Source organism: Gracilinanus agilis, chromosome 2 (assembly GCF_016433145.1).
Source record: "Gracilinanus agilis isolate LMUSP501 chromosome 2, AgileGrace, whole genome shotgun sequence".
NCBI lineage: Eukaryota > Metazoa > Chordata > Mammalia > Didelphimorphia > Didelphidae > Gracilinanus > Gracilinanus agilis.
Window position 1 is genome coordinate 359,504,902 of NC_058131.1, and position 14,135 is coordinate 359,519,036.

The 14,135-nt window shown below is 39.4% G+C and overlaps 1 protein-coding gene across 1 annotated transcript in view; it reads left to right on the forward strand.

Annotated features, from left to right (window-relative positions):
- The window catches only part of AFAP1L1 (actin filament associated protein 1 like 1), an 85,943-nt gene that overhangs the window by 51,829 nt on the left and 19,979 nt on the right, over window positions 1-14,135 (forward strand). Inside the window, exons 6-11 of the mRNA XM_044659833.1 lie at window positions 1,270-1,368; window positions 3,406-3,617; window positions 5,459-5,638; window positions 6,895-6,987; window positions 9,461-9,554; window positions 10,905-11,057. Coding sequence (XP_044515768.1) covers window positions 1,270-1,368; window positions 3,406-3,617; window positions 5,459-5,638; window positions 6,895-6,987; window positions 9,461-9,554; window positions 10,905-11,057 — 831 coding nt within the window. The remainder of the gene's footprint in view (window positions 1-1,269; window positions 1,369-3,405; window positions 3,618-5,458; window positions 5,639-6,894; window positions 6,988-9,460; window positions 9,555-10,904; window positions 11,058-14,135) is intronic.

Here is a 14,135-nt window from a genome sequence, read left to right on the forward strand (position 1 = left end):
TGTCTGAGTTAAAATCTTTGTATTCTTCCCCCTCAAATGATTGACCCTATGACCTTTCCATTCAGAAAGAATTATATACTGATCACTGGGAGGAGTCCCTCTTAGTCCTGAAGGCTTAAAGCATCTGTTTATCCCAGTTTTTAAATAGAAGATTGTGTCTTATTCTAGAATGTTAACCTAAGATTGTATTTTTACTTATCTTGGCCTTTTCTTTGTCAAAGATTGAAAGTTTAGAGATATATTTAATCTATAACTACATAGATATAACTCTATCTATCTACCTATCTGTCTATCCCTCTTCCTGTCCGTCTATCTACTTATCTGTCCCTCTGTCTGTCTATTCCTTGTATTCTTTCATTCTATCTACCTATCTATTCTATCTATCCACACACCATAAATTATCTTGGAGTAGAGAGCCGTCCTGGGGAAGAGAATGGGGGGAGACCAAAACAACTGTGCTAGTCCAGACATTTTTCTCTCTAAGCTAAATGTGTTTCTATTTAGACTGTAAAATAAAAATTTTAAAAAGTTATTGCATCCATACTTCCACCGAAATGAAGAATACAATATTTAATTTTTCTTCTTCAGAAGATCAAATGAGAGAATGGTATGATGGAAAGAATATTGCACAAAGAATCAGGATTCTGCTTGACTTTGAAGAAGTTCTTTCTAGCTCAAATGCCTTGTCTTTGAAAATTATCTTCCATTAAAAACGAATATTAATAAATGTTTTAAAAAATTATCTTCCAGCTCTAAAATTCCATGTACTATGTTTTATCTTTTCCACTATTAGCATTCCTCACTTCCGTATTCTAAGGTGATTTCCAGCTCTGATATTCTATGTTCTAGTATACCCTCTAACTTTCCAAGGTGCCTTCTAGCCCTGATAGTCTGCATTAATGTAGTAACATACTTTGTGGTTTGATGTTCCATGTTCTGTGTTCTGTTTAAGGTACCTACTAGTTCTAGTATTCTGTATACTAAAGTGTCTTCTTCTAATATTTGGGGACTTTTTTGCCTCCTTTTTACACTGTGAACTTCATTCTCTTAGGAGGTGGGGCGTGCTTAGACTTTTCATTTGCCATGTCAGGGAGAGAATATTGAGGTTCTTCCCTCAAATGAGGAGCTTTTTGAAAATGAAGGACTCAGGTTGAGCTCAAAGAGAAAACTGATTTTTCTGAGCACCTCACCTGTGTTCCTGAGAACTGATGTTGGTAGCAGGTCTTGTGTGTTTCCTATCTGATGCCATTTCTTCTGTCTTTCCTGCAGATGGTTCTAGCCCACCTAACTCCATCATGGATGGTTACTATGAGGATGCAGAAAGCAGCTACCCTGTGACCAGGATTAATGGGGAACAGAAGAGTTCCTGTAAGTGATAATGTTGTGAAAGTCCTTCAGTCACTTTGTCCCAGAACCTCATTTGTGGTGATGACTCTCCATAATTGCAAGAGACCTATTCAATACAATTGAACAGTCCCCATTTAAGCAGCTACTCTGTTCAGAGCCTAGCACTAGTTATATTTCCAAAAAGTTTTTCCTGGTCCCTCTAGTTCAAAGTCATGCAGTCAGGAAGCATTCATTAAGAGCCTACTATAACGGGATGACTAGATGGCTCAGTGGATAAAGTGCCAGAACTGGAGATAGGAGGTCCTAGGTTCAAATTTGGCTCTGTTGTAATGGGAAAAAGGGGTTTGGGTCAAATATATTAAAGATTGGTCGCCAGAGGATCTCAAGTCAAAATTGACTTTTATGAAAGTTTATTTACAATTAAGAAGAGGTAGAAGAAATAAGGAAATAAGAATCTAACACAGTAGGTAAATTGCTATGATCTCCTAGTTAATCCAGGTAGATCTAATTATCCCAAAGTCAGAGGGCCAGAGACTGGAGGGTAGGGGGTGGGGGCAGCGAATGAGGCAAAGGCTTCAGTCACAGAGTCTCTATTAAAGGGAATTTCCTTAAGAGAAATTCAGGAAGATTCAGACTTTGCAAAGTTGTAAGCTTCATTAGGATAGCGACCATATCTTTATTCACTAGGCTAAGCACAAGACCTTGCATATCCTAGAAGCTTTATTGATCTTTCTTGATCCTCAGCATTTAAGATGGTAATCATGGGGACAGCTGGGTGGCTTAGTGAATACAGAGCCAGACTTGGAGATAAGAGGTCCTGGGTTCAAATTTGACCTCAATCACTTCCTAGCTATATGACCCTGGGCAGGTCATTTATCCCAGTTGCCTAGCCCTTCCTGCTCTTCTGTCTTGGAAGGGATACTTAATATGGATTCTAGGGCAGAAGGTAAGGGTTTATTTAAAAAAAAAAAAAAAGATGGCAATTAAGTGAATGAATGAGGCTAAATGTGGGCTGATATTAGACAAGTCAGTTACTCCTCTTCAAAGGAATCTTCTCCAATCATAAGATGATCAACTGGGTGGAAATGAATGATTTGTGAGATTTCTTCTAGCTCTAACATTCTATGTTTTGCTGTCCTTTTTTTTAAAGTTAAAAAAAAGTTTTTAAGCCCTGAACTTCTGTCTTAGAATCAATTCTAAGTTGGAAGAGCAGCAAAGGTTAGATAAATGGGGTTAAATGGCTTGCCCAGGGTCATACAATCAGGAAGTGTCTAAGGCCAGATTTGAACCCAGGTTCTCCTGTCTCCAGGCCTGGTGCTCTATCTACTGTGCTACCTAGCTGCCCCTTTGGTGTCCTTATTAAGCTTTCACATGTAATTTTCTTTGTTCACCTCTGGCATTTCCATATCAAACTCTAAGCCTCAGTTTTATCATTAATAAAATGGAAATAATACTTGCATCATCTACCCCCCCCCCAAGATTACAGTGAGGATAACATTTTGTAAATCTTAAAATATTATTATCAATAAGATTTATTACAATAATCATCATTATTGTTATATCATAATCTTAGTTCCAAGATCTCTTCCAGTTCTATAATTCTGTTTTATGATTTTAAGCCCAAAGACATTTTTAAACACTTATTATTTTCTGTCATAATAATTCTGAGATGGAAAGGCTAGGACTATGTGTTCAGGGTTAAATGATTTAACCAGGGTCACATAGCTAGTAAGTATCAGAAGCCAGATTTGAACTTGGGTCTTCCCAACTCCAGGCCCAGGCTCTATCTTATCCACTGAGCTACTTAGCTGCCCCAAAATCCAAAGACTCTTGATCTAAACCTCTACATTCTACCCAGCAGTCATAGTCCTGCACCTCTGATCCCTTGAATTCAGGATCTGTTTTTCTTTTTCTTCTGTCCCCAGTGTTTACAGTATCTGGCACATAGCAAATAATAAAGTAAATAAAAAATTTAAAAATAATAAATATTTTAAAAATTGAATTGGAGTAGAGGAGCTAGGTGCTTTCCTGGTCTGAGTCTTCCTTTGCTTCATCCAGATAATGATTCAGATGCCATGAGCAGCTCTTATGAATCCTATGATGATGAAGAAGAGGATGGAAAGGGGCAGCAGTTAACCCACCAGTGGCCCTCAGAGGAAGCCTCCATGCACCTGGTGAAAGACTGTAGAATCTGTGCCTTCCTTCTACGGAAAAAGCGCTTTGGTCAATGGGCCAAACAACTGACTCTTATCAAGGACAACCAGCTGTTGGTGAGATTTTGCATGCATGTGTGTGCACAAGGAGCACCAGTCATGAAGTCTCTGCTATGACACCTCATGTGACCATGTAGGAGACTTTCCCCCTTTCTGTCCCTTGCTTTCCTCATCTGTAAAAATGACTCACCTCATAAGGCTTTCATGATAGCGCTTTGTTGCCTTCAAGTGCTATAGAACTGAGAATCTTTATTATCACTGCCCTTCTAGAGATCTATTCATTGGGTTTGGTATTGTCTTTACCATTATAAGTGATCACATTTGAGTTGCTTTAGCTCAGAAGTTAATAGTCTCAGTAGTCTATCATTAAAAACAAAACAAAACATTTTTTAAGCCCATACCTTCTGTCTTAGTATTAATACTAAGTATTGATTAGAAGGTGGAAGAGCAGTAAGGGCTAGGCAACTGAGTTTAAGTGACTTGTCCAGGGTTACATAGTTAGGAAGTGTCTGAGATCATATTTGAACCAGAACTACCTGCCTCCAAGCTTGGTTCTCTATCCACTGAGCCACCTAGCTATCCCTTAATATTTTGATAACTGTATTTCAGTACACTCGGTTTCTTTTGTAATCCTATATATATTCATTCAAAGGTTATTCTGAGAAGCGGGAATCATAGGCTTCACCAGACTGCCACAAAAGGTTCATGACCAAAAACAGGACTAAGAACCTTTTCTTTAGTTAAAATAAAGTCATCCTCTGATGGCTAGACCTTCGATGATGAACCTTTTTTCTGAACTCTTGAGTAAACCGAGCTCCAGATGATTGTCCCCCATAGTCTATCACTGGGATCTTCCTCAAATTCTTCCCAGTATGATAGAACCTAGACTCTCTAGGATATCCTTTAAGAATCCAGGTTCCCTTCATCCATCAATGAGGCAAACAAGGAAGATCTAATTCATGGATCAATTTCATTATTTACATAAGACCCCTTTTTTCCTCATGCTTCATGGTAGCATTGACAAGATTCTGAGTTTTTCAATGTTTTACCAGTGGAATATAAGCTCTGGCAGGTCCTTCCAAACTCAAAAGGCCTTAGAAATGACTTTGGTGATGTACTGTTTATCTCTTATCCCAGGACCTGCTTAACTAAATGTGGAGAGGCTTTGCCAGTAGATGATATATTCTTCTACCCTGGCAGCTCTCAAAGCAGATAAAAATGCAAAATGGCCCTCAGTTCTGGGTATCCCTTCTTCTGTTTCCATAGCAACATAGCTATGTCTCCCATAGCATAGAAAGAGAACAGAAAAGGGGGCAGAGGGCCCTAAGAACTGCAGGTTTTAGACTAACAAATCAGAATTTAACTGTCTATAATTTGAATATATGATCTTTGTCCAAATATTGGATTTTCATGGTATCACTTAATATTGTTAAGCTGTATATCATTCAAATGAAAGAGGTAGTGGTTCCTATCTAAGGCCAATAGGCCTGGTGTTTTTGTGTGATGACCTAGATTGGACAAATTAACTACCAAGTGTACAAGAGTCTCCAGGGATTAGTATGGAGGTGATGGGTATCCCTGGAATCCTGAGCTATGCTTTGGCTACTAGTCATCAATGCTCCCTCTTTTTAGCTATTGGAGAGCTAGTGTGCAGTAAGCCTGCTCTTTCTGTGACAAAGGCTATGAGAATGTGCTTTACTTTTTCTTCCCTTTCTCTTTCTTCCTTCTTCTCCCCTCTCTTTTTTCTCCCCCATTCACTCTCTCTATGCTTCTCACTATTTCTTTCCCCTTCCCTCCTTCCTTCCCTTTCTTCTTCTCTTTTCTATTTCTGCCTCTCTGTCTCTGTATTGTTTTCTCTGTCTCTGCCTCATTTTATCTCTCTGTCTCTTTTTCTCCAGTGTTACAAAAACTCCAAAGACCATCAGCCCCACCTGAAGCTGGCATTGGATGTCTGTAATGTCATTTATGTGCCCAGGGATGGACGTCGCAAGAAGCATGAGCTACGCTTCTCCCTGGGTGGTACAGAGACCCTGGTTCTGGCTGTACAGAGCAAGGAACAGGCTGAAGAGTGGTTGAAGGTAGGAATACTTAGTCTTCTCTCCTCAGGCAGAGCTACCTCAATTTCCTAAGGGGGGAGGTATTTCTCAGACCTGTTTGGATTTCCCAGAATCCCAAGCCCAAGGCAGGAGTTAGCCTGATTCACACTAAGCTCTTTTCTTGAGCTTTACTGGGAGAAAAGAGAGGCATCCTTTGGAGTATTGGAAGACTCTGTGAATGTAGAGAATCTGGCAACAGTACTGGAAATCTGATAAAATAGTAAACTGTTAAAGGAAGAAGGAATTTTGGAACATAAAATGTCAGAGCAGAAAGATGCTACAGATCATAGAATATCAAATGTGGAGAGAACCTTCAAATGTAGAATCTTGAAACTGGAAAGGTTCTGAGATGTTATCTGATCAAAACTCCTCATTTTGTAGAGATCAAAGAAATGAATTGACTTGCCCGAGTTCACATAACTAGGCAGAACCAAGACTGAAATCTAAGTATCCTGATTTCCATTCAAGTGTCCTCTCTACTCTGCCACACTGCCAGTATCTCCCTAGGACTCAAGAAGGGAGTATTTGAGCTTCTCCCTCTGATGGTCCAATTAAAACACTAGAGCTGAGAGCTACTTCCCGTTTAGGCTTTTAGTGGTAATCTGCTCCCTGGATATTTGGTTTCCTTTCTATTTTCTTTGTCTTGGGAATTAAAAGGGAGCAGAGTTGGATGATCTGTAAGTTTGCTTCTAGCTCTGATATTCTATATATAGAAGTCTAGAATTAATGTAGTCATACAAGATAGTTTTTCTCCTTGGGACTCAGTTTCCTCCTTGCTAAAATAAAGAATTTGCAGTAAATGAGTTCTGAGGTCCCTCTTAGTCCTGAAGTTCTATGTTTCTATCAGACTAGTAAGGGGCAATAGAAAGACTTCCAAAGTAGGAGGCAGGCTAGACCTGGTTTCTAGTCTCTAAATTACCATTAAAACTACTCTTGAAACTTCTCTCTCAACTCCCATTTCTTCCTCTGTAAAAATGAGATGATAGTTACTGCCCTGCCTATTTTGGTATTGTGAAAATCAAGTGGTACAATTTGTATGAAAACTCTTTTAAGCTGTATATACATATAATAGATTGTTACATTAAAAGCATCTCTATTTCCCAAGACCCCTTGCAAAGAGTCCCAGTATCATCACTTAAAATCTTTTCAGTGGGATATCTCTCCCTTCATCTCTTCCTTCTACATTCATTTTTAGGAAAGATGAAAATGTTTCATGTTTATTTTGGTCCTTTCCACAGGTTATCAAAGAGGTGAGCAAGTCTAGTGGTGGAACAGATGGGACAGAGATACCCAAATCTCCAGTTTTCCAGTGCAAACTAGATCTGGATAAGGTAGAATCTCTTTTTGGGTGTCCTCTAACCCTCCCATGAAGCTCATTTCTTGAAACAAGAGTGACTTGAGTCATTGATTCATCTATAAAATATTAATAACTGCCCAAAATATACAAAACACTGTTTATTTTGATGGGGATGCAAAGTCATAGAATTATCAGGCCCTAAGAAATCAGTTGTTCGAATTTCCTGATTTTACAGGTGAAGACATCAAAGGCAAGAGAGGTTAAATTATTTGTCTAGATTTACAAAAGTAGTAAGTAGCAGATCCAGGCATCAAATCTGGAACTCCAAACCTAGTGCTCATTTCACTGGTCTATCTGCTTTGATTTATTTTTGGATTTAATTTTTATTCTGAATGTATATGCACTCACGTGTATACATATACATATATGTATTTATTTGTGAATTTCCATAGTAGAATACCTTGGTTTTTTATGGATCTCATTAGTAAGTAAGGCATGAATACAAATAAAGTAAGAACATAAGAAAGATACAATAAACTTTGTGAATTCAGTGGAGAATGAGATCACTTTTATCTGCAGGGATCAAAGGAGATATCACAGTGGTGATGCTGGAGTTGAGCCTTAAAGGATGAAATGAATTTCTTATTTCTTTTTAATGTTAATCACATTTTTCTTTTTTCAGTTAATTATACTTTTCCCCTCCCACCCCACTCTATCCCAGGAGGAAAAAAATTAAAAGTCTGTAACAAAAAACATAGTCAAGGAAAATAAATTCTCTCATTGTCATTTTCTAAAAATATGTCTTCTTCTACATATATAGTTCATCCTCTCTCTGTCAGAATGTGGGTGGCATTCCTTTTCTCATAAGCCTTTTCACTGCATTGTCCAGAGTTCATAAGACGGTGAATTGAATTCATTCCTGTGAAAATGAGGTGGAAAAGATAAATAACACACTGGGTAACACAATTAGGATCCAAAAGGACATGTAAAATCTGAGAAGATGTGCTAGATCTAATAGATGAAATGAAATAAGAATAAAATATAAACACCTACATTTGGGTTCAAAAAATCAATTACACATGTATAGCATGAGGCAGGTGTTGCTAGGTAATGGCTCTTATGAAAAAGACCTGGGGGTTTCAACAGAATCTCAGAGATGATTTTGTCCAACATATGCCTAAATGCAAATCCTTTCTATAACATCCTTAATATTAGATGGTCTTCTAGCCTCCACTTGAACTGTCTAGTGCAGTGATGACAAACCTTTCTTTTAGAGAGGCTGGCAATGTGAGAGATGTCTTCAGGGCATGTGGAGAGGGATGTGTGTGTGTGTGTGTGTGTATGTGTATGTGTATGTGTATGTGTGTAAAAAGCATGGCCCCATGTCCCTCTGGCTTTCTAGTAATGAACTCTGGCAAACTGTGCTGTGGCAATGGCATTCATGCCCACAGAGAAGGCTCTGAGCATCCCCTCTGGCATGTGTGCCATAGGTTCACCACCACAGCTCTAGTGAATAATCTCTGCTTTGAAGCCTCTAGTGATTGAAAACCCAGTGCTTCCAAAGGAAAACAAAGAAGCATTTAATGAAACACTTCCTATGTGCCAGGCATTTTGCTAAGTGCTTTTCTCTAAATATTCTCTCATTTGATACTCATAACAACTCTGCAAGGTCAGTGTTATTATTTTCTCCATTTTATAGTTGAGGAACTGAGGCAAATAGAGTGACTTGCCCAGGGTTGCACAGCTAGTAACTGTCTGAGGCTAGATTCGAACTTGGGATTCTAGCCCAGTACTCTTATCTATCTCATCACTTAGGTCTCTCTAAGCAGTCTATTCTTTTGTTTTGGACCACTCTATCAGCAAGGATTTTTGTTTTCGATAGGCTAAATCTTCCTCTGTTGCTTCTTCTATTTGCTCCTAATTCTTCCTTCTGGGGCCATGCAGAAAAGTATGATCCCACTTCCAGGTAACAGTGTGAGTGTGAGTTTGTATTTATTTATGTGAATACATGTATATGTACACACACTCCCCCTGGTGGCTGAGCTTTTGGTGATAGCATTGAGCTACTCTGCAAGGAAAGATCATCTTTTCTCCTCTCTCAGCCTTAGTTTCTTCTTCCTTAAAGAAAGAATTAATAGTTTCCTACCTTCCTCATACTATCATTATAAAGAAAGTGTTTTGTGGCCCTTTCAAGTACTATAAAAATGAAAGTTATTATTGTGCTTTATTAGCTAGATGTGTCCTCAGATGCTAGAGATCAGGATCCATCAATGGTTCCATACTCAAAGCCTTTACATCTAGATAGACAAATAGATCCTGAGAGAGCTCAAGGGACCTTCTATCAAGGTGTGAGAACTGCCTATTTTGTGACCAGGACAATGAAAGCAGTACTTTGGAGTGGTGATGACTGAGAGAATGAGTGAGTGAAGATATTGGGAAAAGGTGATACTGTTGAGGAGAAAAATGGGTTATCTCATTTATGTCCCACCTGTTTTCTTTTCCTGCAGAGATTATCCCCAGACAAGCAAACATCAGACTCAGACAGCATTGGCACAGGAGAAAGCTGTTCAACCAATAGTCATCGAACATCTGGGGACTCTGGTAAGAGCCTTCCTCTTCTTCTAGTTGGGTGGTAGATCCCTAGAAGCTTTCTTAAAGTAGCCCTATGGAAGGAGAGAGGGAGAGGGGGAGAGAGAGCCAGTCTGTCTGACTGACTGGAGCTGTCTATTCACAGGAAAGTTTTTCAGGAGGCACACACACCGTATTCAGGTGTAATTGTTAGAACATTGTGCTGCACCTGCTCAGGTATGTCCTGGATCAGCCCTTCCTAAGAGGCCACTTAAAGCTAAGGAGGGCTGTGAGGCCCAGGAATGCAGTCCTAAGAGAAGGCCTGGAGGCTCCTCTTTGTTGTAGCTATAGCATAGTAACACAAGTAGTGGCTTTGAGTCAAGGGACCTGAGCTTGAATCCCTGCTCTACTCCTCACTAGCTAGACACCTTGGGCAAGCCATTCAACTATCTAAGCCTTGGTTTCCCTTTCTATAAAATAGGCAGGGGGAGGAGGGAGCTTTCTGACACTTCTCCATGAAACCTTTCTTATCTTCTCCAAAATGTGTATGCTTTCTCCTTTTAATCCTCATAACATGCTTCTTTTCTCCTTAAATTGATCCTTACCCGATTAAGCCTAGTACTGTAAAAATTCTGATGTGGCTCATCTCCTTTATTAGATTATTGACTCTATATGAATCTTTATTTCCTTTTTAAAAAAATTTAAACCCTTACCTTCTGTGTTAGAATCAATACTGCATATTGATTCTAAGGCAGAAGAGCAATGAAGGCTAGGCAATGGGGGGGGGGGTGCAGATTAATAGTGACTTGCCCAGGTTATCACACAGTAGGAACTATCTGAGGCCAGATTTGAACCTAGGACCTCTCATCTCTAGGCCTGGCTCTCAATCCATTGAGCCAACCAGGTGCCCCCTCTTTCCTTTTTAAAAAAATATTCTTACCTTCATCTTAGAATCAATATTGTAAATTGATTCTAATATACAGAAGAGTGGTAAGGGTTAGGTAATGGAGATTAAGTTACTTGCCCAGGCTCACACAGCTAGGAAGCATCTAAGGCCAATTTTGGACCCAGAACTCCTATCTCTAAGCTGGGCTCTCAATCCACTGAGCCATCTAGCTGTCCCTTATTTTATGGCTCTTTTTGAATAGGAAGGATGTGGTTAATGGAATTCATGCTTTTACTTGAGGTTGAACTACATAACCCTGAAGTCCCTTCCTGTTCTGAAATTCTATGACTGAAATGTGTATGTCAGTTGCTAAATCAATCCAAATCTATTCCCTGTTCCCAGGATCAGGAAGGATCATGAGCAGGATAAGGCTAAGGATAAGGAATTCTGGGAACCAGTTTCTCCTCACCACTGATCTTGCTATATTTCTGTGATAGGGAGAGGGAAGAAGAGTAGCCTGGCTGAGCTGAAGGGCTCTGTCAGTCGCGCCGCTGGCCGGAAGATCAACCGCATCATTAGTTTCTCCAAGAAGAAGTCACTGACCGAAGATGCCCAGATGTCCCTAGCAGATGAGGGGGTCCCATGCTGTGGTGGGTATATAGGAGTCTCTAGGGCCTGCAGTGTTTTTACACTGAGAGCCCAGACAATACTGTTCTAAAACTGTTGACTCTTAGAATTGAAAGGGTTCCAAAAGACATTGTAGTTTAACTCTCTAGAGAGAGTTTGAATTTTCTTGACTCCTTCACAGTGCAGGATGTTGTAAAGGGTAAAAAGGGGTTTGGGTTGGGTGAAAATTAAAAGTTTTGGTTGCCAGGGAAATGAATAATTATCAATCCCAATTTAAAAATAACCTCAAGTCAAAATGACTTTTATGCAAGTTTATTTACAAATGAAAAAGAGGAAGAGAAAATAAGAAAATCAGAGAGAGGATAGGATAGGATAAGTAATCTAACACACTGAGTAATTTGCTTTGTCCCCTGGCTCAACCCAGGCAGATTTAACTAGTCTTTAATTGGAGAAGGCTGAGCCGAGAGTCTCTGAGGCCCAAGGGCCAGGAATGAATGAAGCAAAAGCTTCAGTCTCTGGTCCTTTCTTTAAAGGAGAGTCCCTTCACAGAATCCAGGAAGATTTAGTCTTTACACTCACCATGAGTAATTTCAAGAGAAAGATTTAAGAACAGTCTCACCAAAGTCTCAGAGTCCCAGGTCCAAATCAGGAACAAGAAGAGAGCTACAGGAAGTTGTCACTCTCTTTTAAAGGGGCTTCTTTTGCATCACTTCCTGTGCCTTCCTCTTAGTTTACATGTCCAATCACAACAGACACTTTTCTTAGGACTACGTAGGAGGCAGTCAGTAAATTCTGATTCATCACTCACTCTAGCACACGTGAGTCACAGACCTCCCATCTTGTGAATTAAGTGGAATTGTTTACATTTTTGATTATTAGATTTGAGAATGGGCAAGGTAGATTTAATCTCATGATCACAATGTCCCAGTTCAATTTAGGAAACATTGACTAAGGAACTGTTGTATGTAAGGCAATGGGGGAAGGGAAATAGAAATACAACAAAAGAAGCAGTGACTTATAGTGCAACAAGCAGTTAGCTTGGAAGATCATCTGCAAGTGATTCTGCCACATAATGCTATTAGTGTGACTTTGGGTAAATCACTTTACTCTCTGGGCCTCAGTTTCCTCACCTGTAAAATAAGGGAGTTGGACTAGATTTAAGGGTCATTCCATCTTTATCTCTATAAAATAAAACTTGCCCTTAAGGAGCTTATAATCTTCTTGGAGGATGCAACATATACACAACAAATAAGTATAATTGAAAGAAAAAGCTGCTAACAAGTTAGGAGATCAAGGAAAACTTTGTGGAAGAAGTGGTACCTGAACTGTGCTTTGACAGAAACCAAGGTTTCTGGGAGATGGCAAGTACAGAATGAATTCCAGGGTTAAAGGATAGTCTTTGTGAATGCACAGAGATAAGAGATGAGGAGCCGTGTTGAGGGAAGAGTTAATTACCCAATTTAGCTAAAAAGCAGAATTTATGAAGGAGAAGAATATGAATTAAGGATAGAAAAATAAGTAGGAAGCAGTTTGCAGAGGGCCTTCAATGTTAGGTAAAATAATTTAAATTTTATTCTAGAGGCAATGGAGGGCCATTGAAGGTTTCTGAGCAGAGGAGTGATATGGGTCAGACCTATACCATATGAAAATTATTTTGGAAGCTCTGGAGGGTGGACTGGAAAGGGAGAAGAGAGTAGAAAAAGATAGACCAATTAAAAGGCCATTAGTAGATTCAAGAATGATGAAGGCTTGAGAAGTAGGGTGGGGTGGTGGCCAGAAAAGTGTAAGAGAATTTATAGGAGCCAAGACTTAGTAACTTATTGAATCCATTAGGGTCAGGAAGAGAAAAGAGTTAAGGATCATATCCAGTGTTGTGTCTGAGCACTTATCTGTATATTGTGTTTGAGGTCCTATCAGTGCCTCAGCACCAGGTATGTGTCAGAATTCCTAATCTTTTTGATTCTAGGTTTAGTGTCTGAGGCCCCAGAATGGCCAACACTGGATTATTTCTGTCACTTCTCTTTGGGGGACCTTTCCTTCTTTATCTTCATGGAAGTTACTGAGATTCTATTATAGAAGGAAGTACTACTTAGTACTATCACTCTTTTAGTCTATCACTTCTCCACAGAAGACATCATAAAAGTTGCACTAAGGAACCTCCAAGGTCCATTCCAACTCTACATTTTATGATATTCCATGTTCTATGTTTCCTTCCAGCTCTAACATTCTATATTCCTTTAATTCAAAGCAAGAAGAAGAGCCCTTGGCTATTTCTGTTATGAATATTTTTCTAGTTTTGCTTACTTCATTTAGCAGCTGGTCATATAAGTCTTCTCTGAATTCTTCATATTCATAATTTCTTACTGTACAATGATAATTCATGACATTAATGTATCAAAACTTGTTTAGTCATTCCCCAATCAATGTGCATCTGCTTTGGTTCCAGTTCTTAGCCATTGGTTATTCTCAGAAAAAATTAAGAAAACATCCATAGGTGGGTGTGATGCCCCAGTCTTACTGTTCTCCCCACACACACACACACACACACAAGATCTTCTCATTTTTTTCAACAGTGATCTAGATCCTAGTGATCCTGATGTCTAGTGATAGAAACAGAGAGTATCATGGAGTGTAAAAATATACAAACTGTAAAAATATAGGTATATATTGATGAGGGTTTGATGTTGGAAAGAGTGACAGACCTAGTGTGAATATCTGTCAACTCCCCTCTCAATAATCTACTTTTATTAAAGACAACAGAGGAGGTTTCTCTGGAATGGTGGATGTCCAGAGAATGGGAGCCGGCCCCGGATGCTAAAAGGAAGGCTTTCCTATTTGGAGAGGTGGGTGGAAATGCTGGTTGATCAAGCTCAGACCCTCTCCCTACAGAAACCTCCCCATGGCAAATGTCTGCACCTCAAGGGGTCTCGCTCAAAATGGATTGTGAGCAAAGCAGCTGCTCAAACCCCTTTTCCCCTCTTTGCCTCATGAAATGTTTTCTCCTTGATCTGACTGTGAATTTGTTTATGTTGTAGATGAACAAAGTAGATGGAGAAAAGAGAGGATAGAGGAATCCAGGTGGGATACGTTTAAGAGAAGAG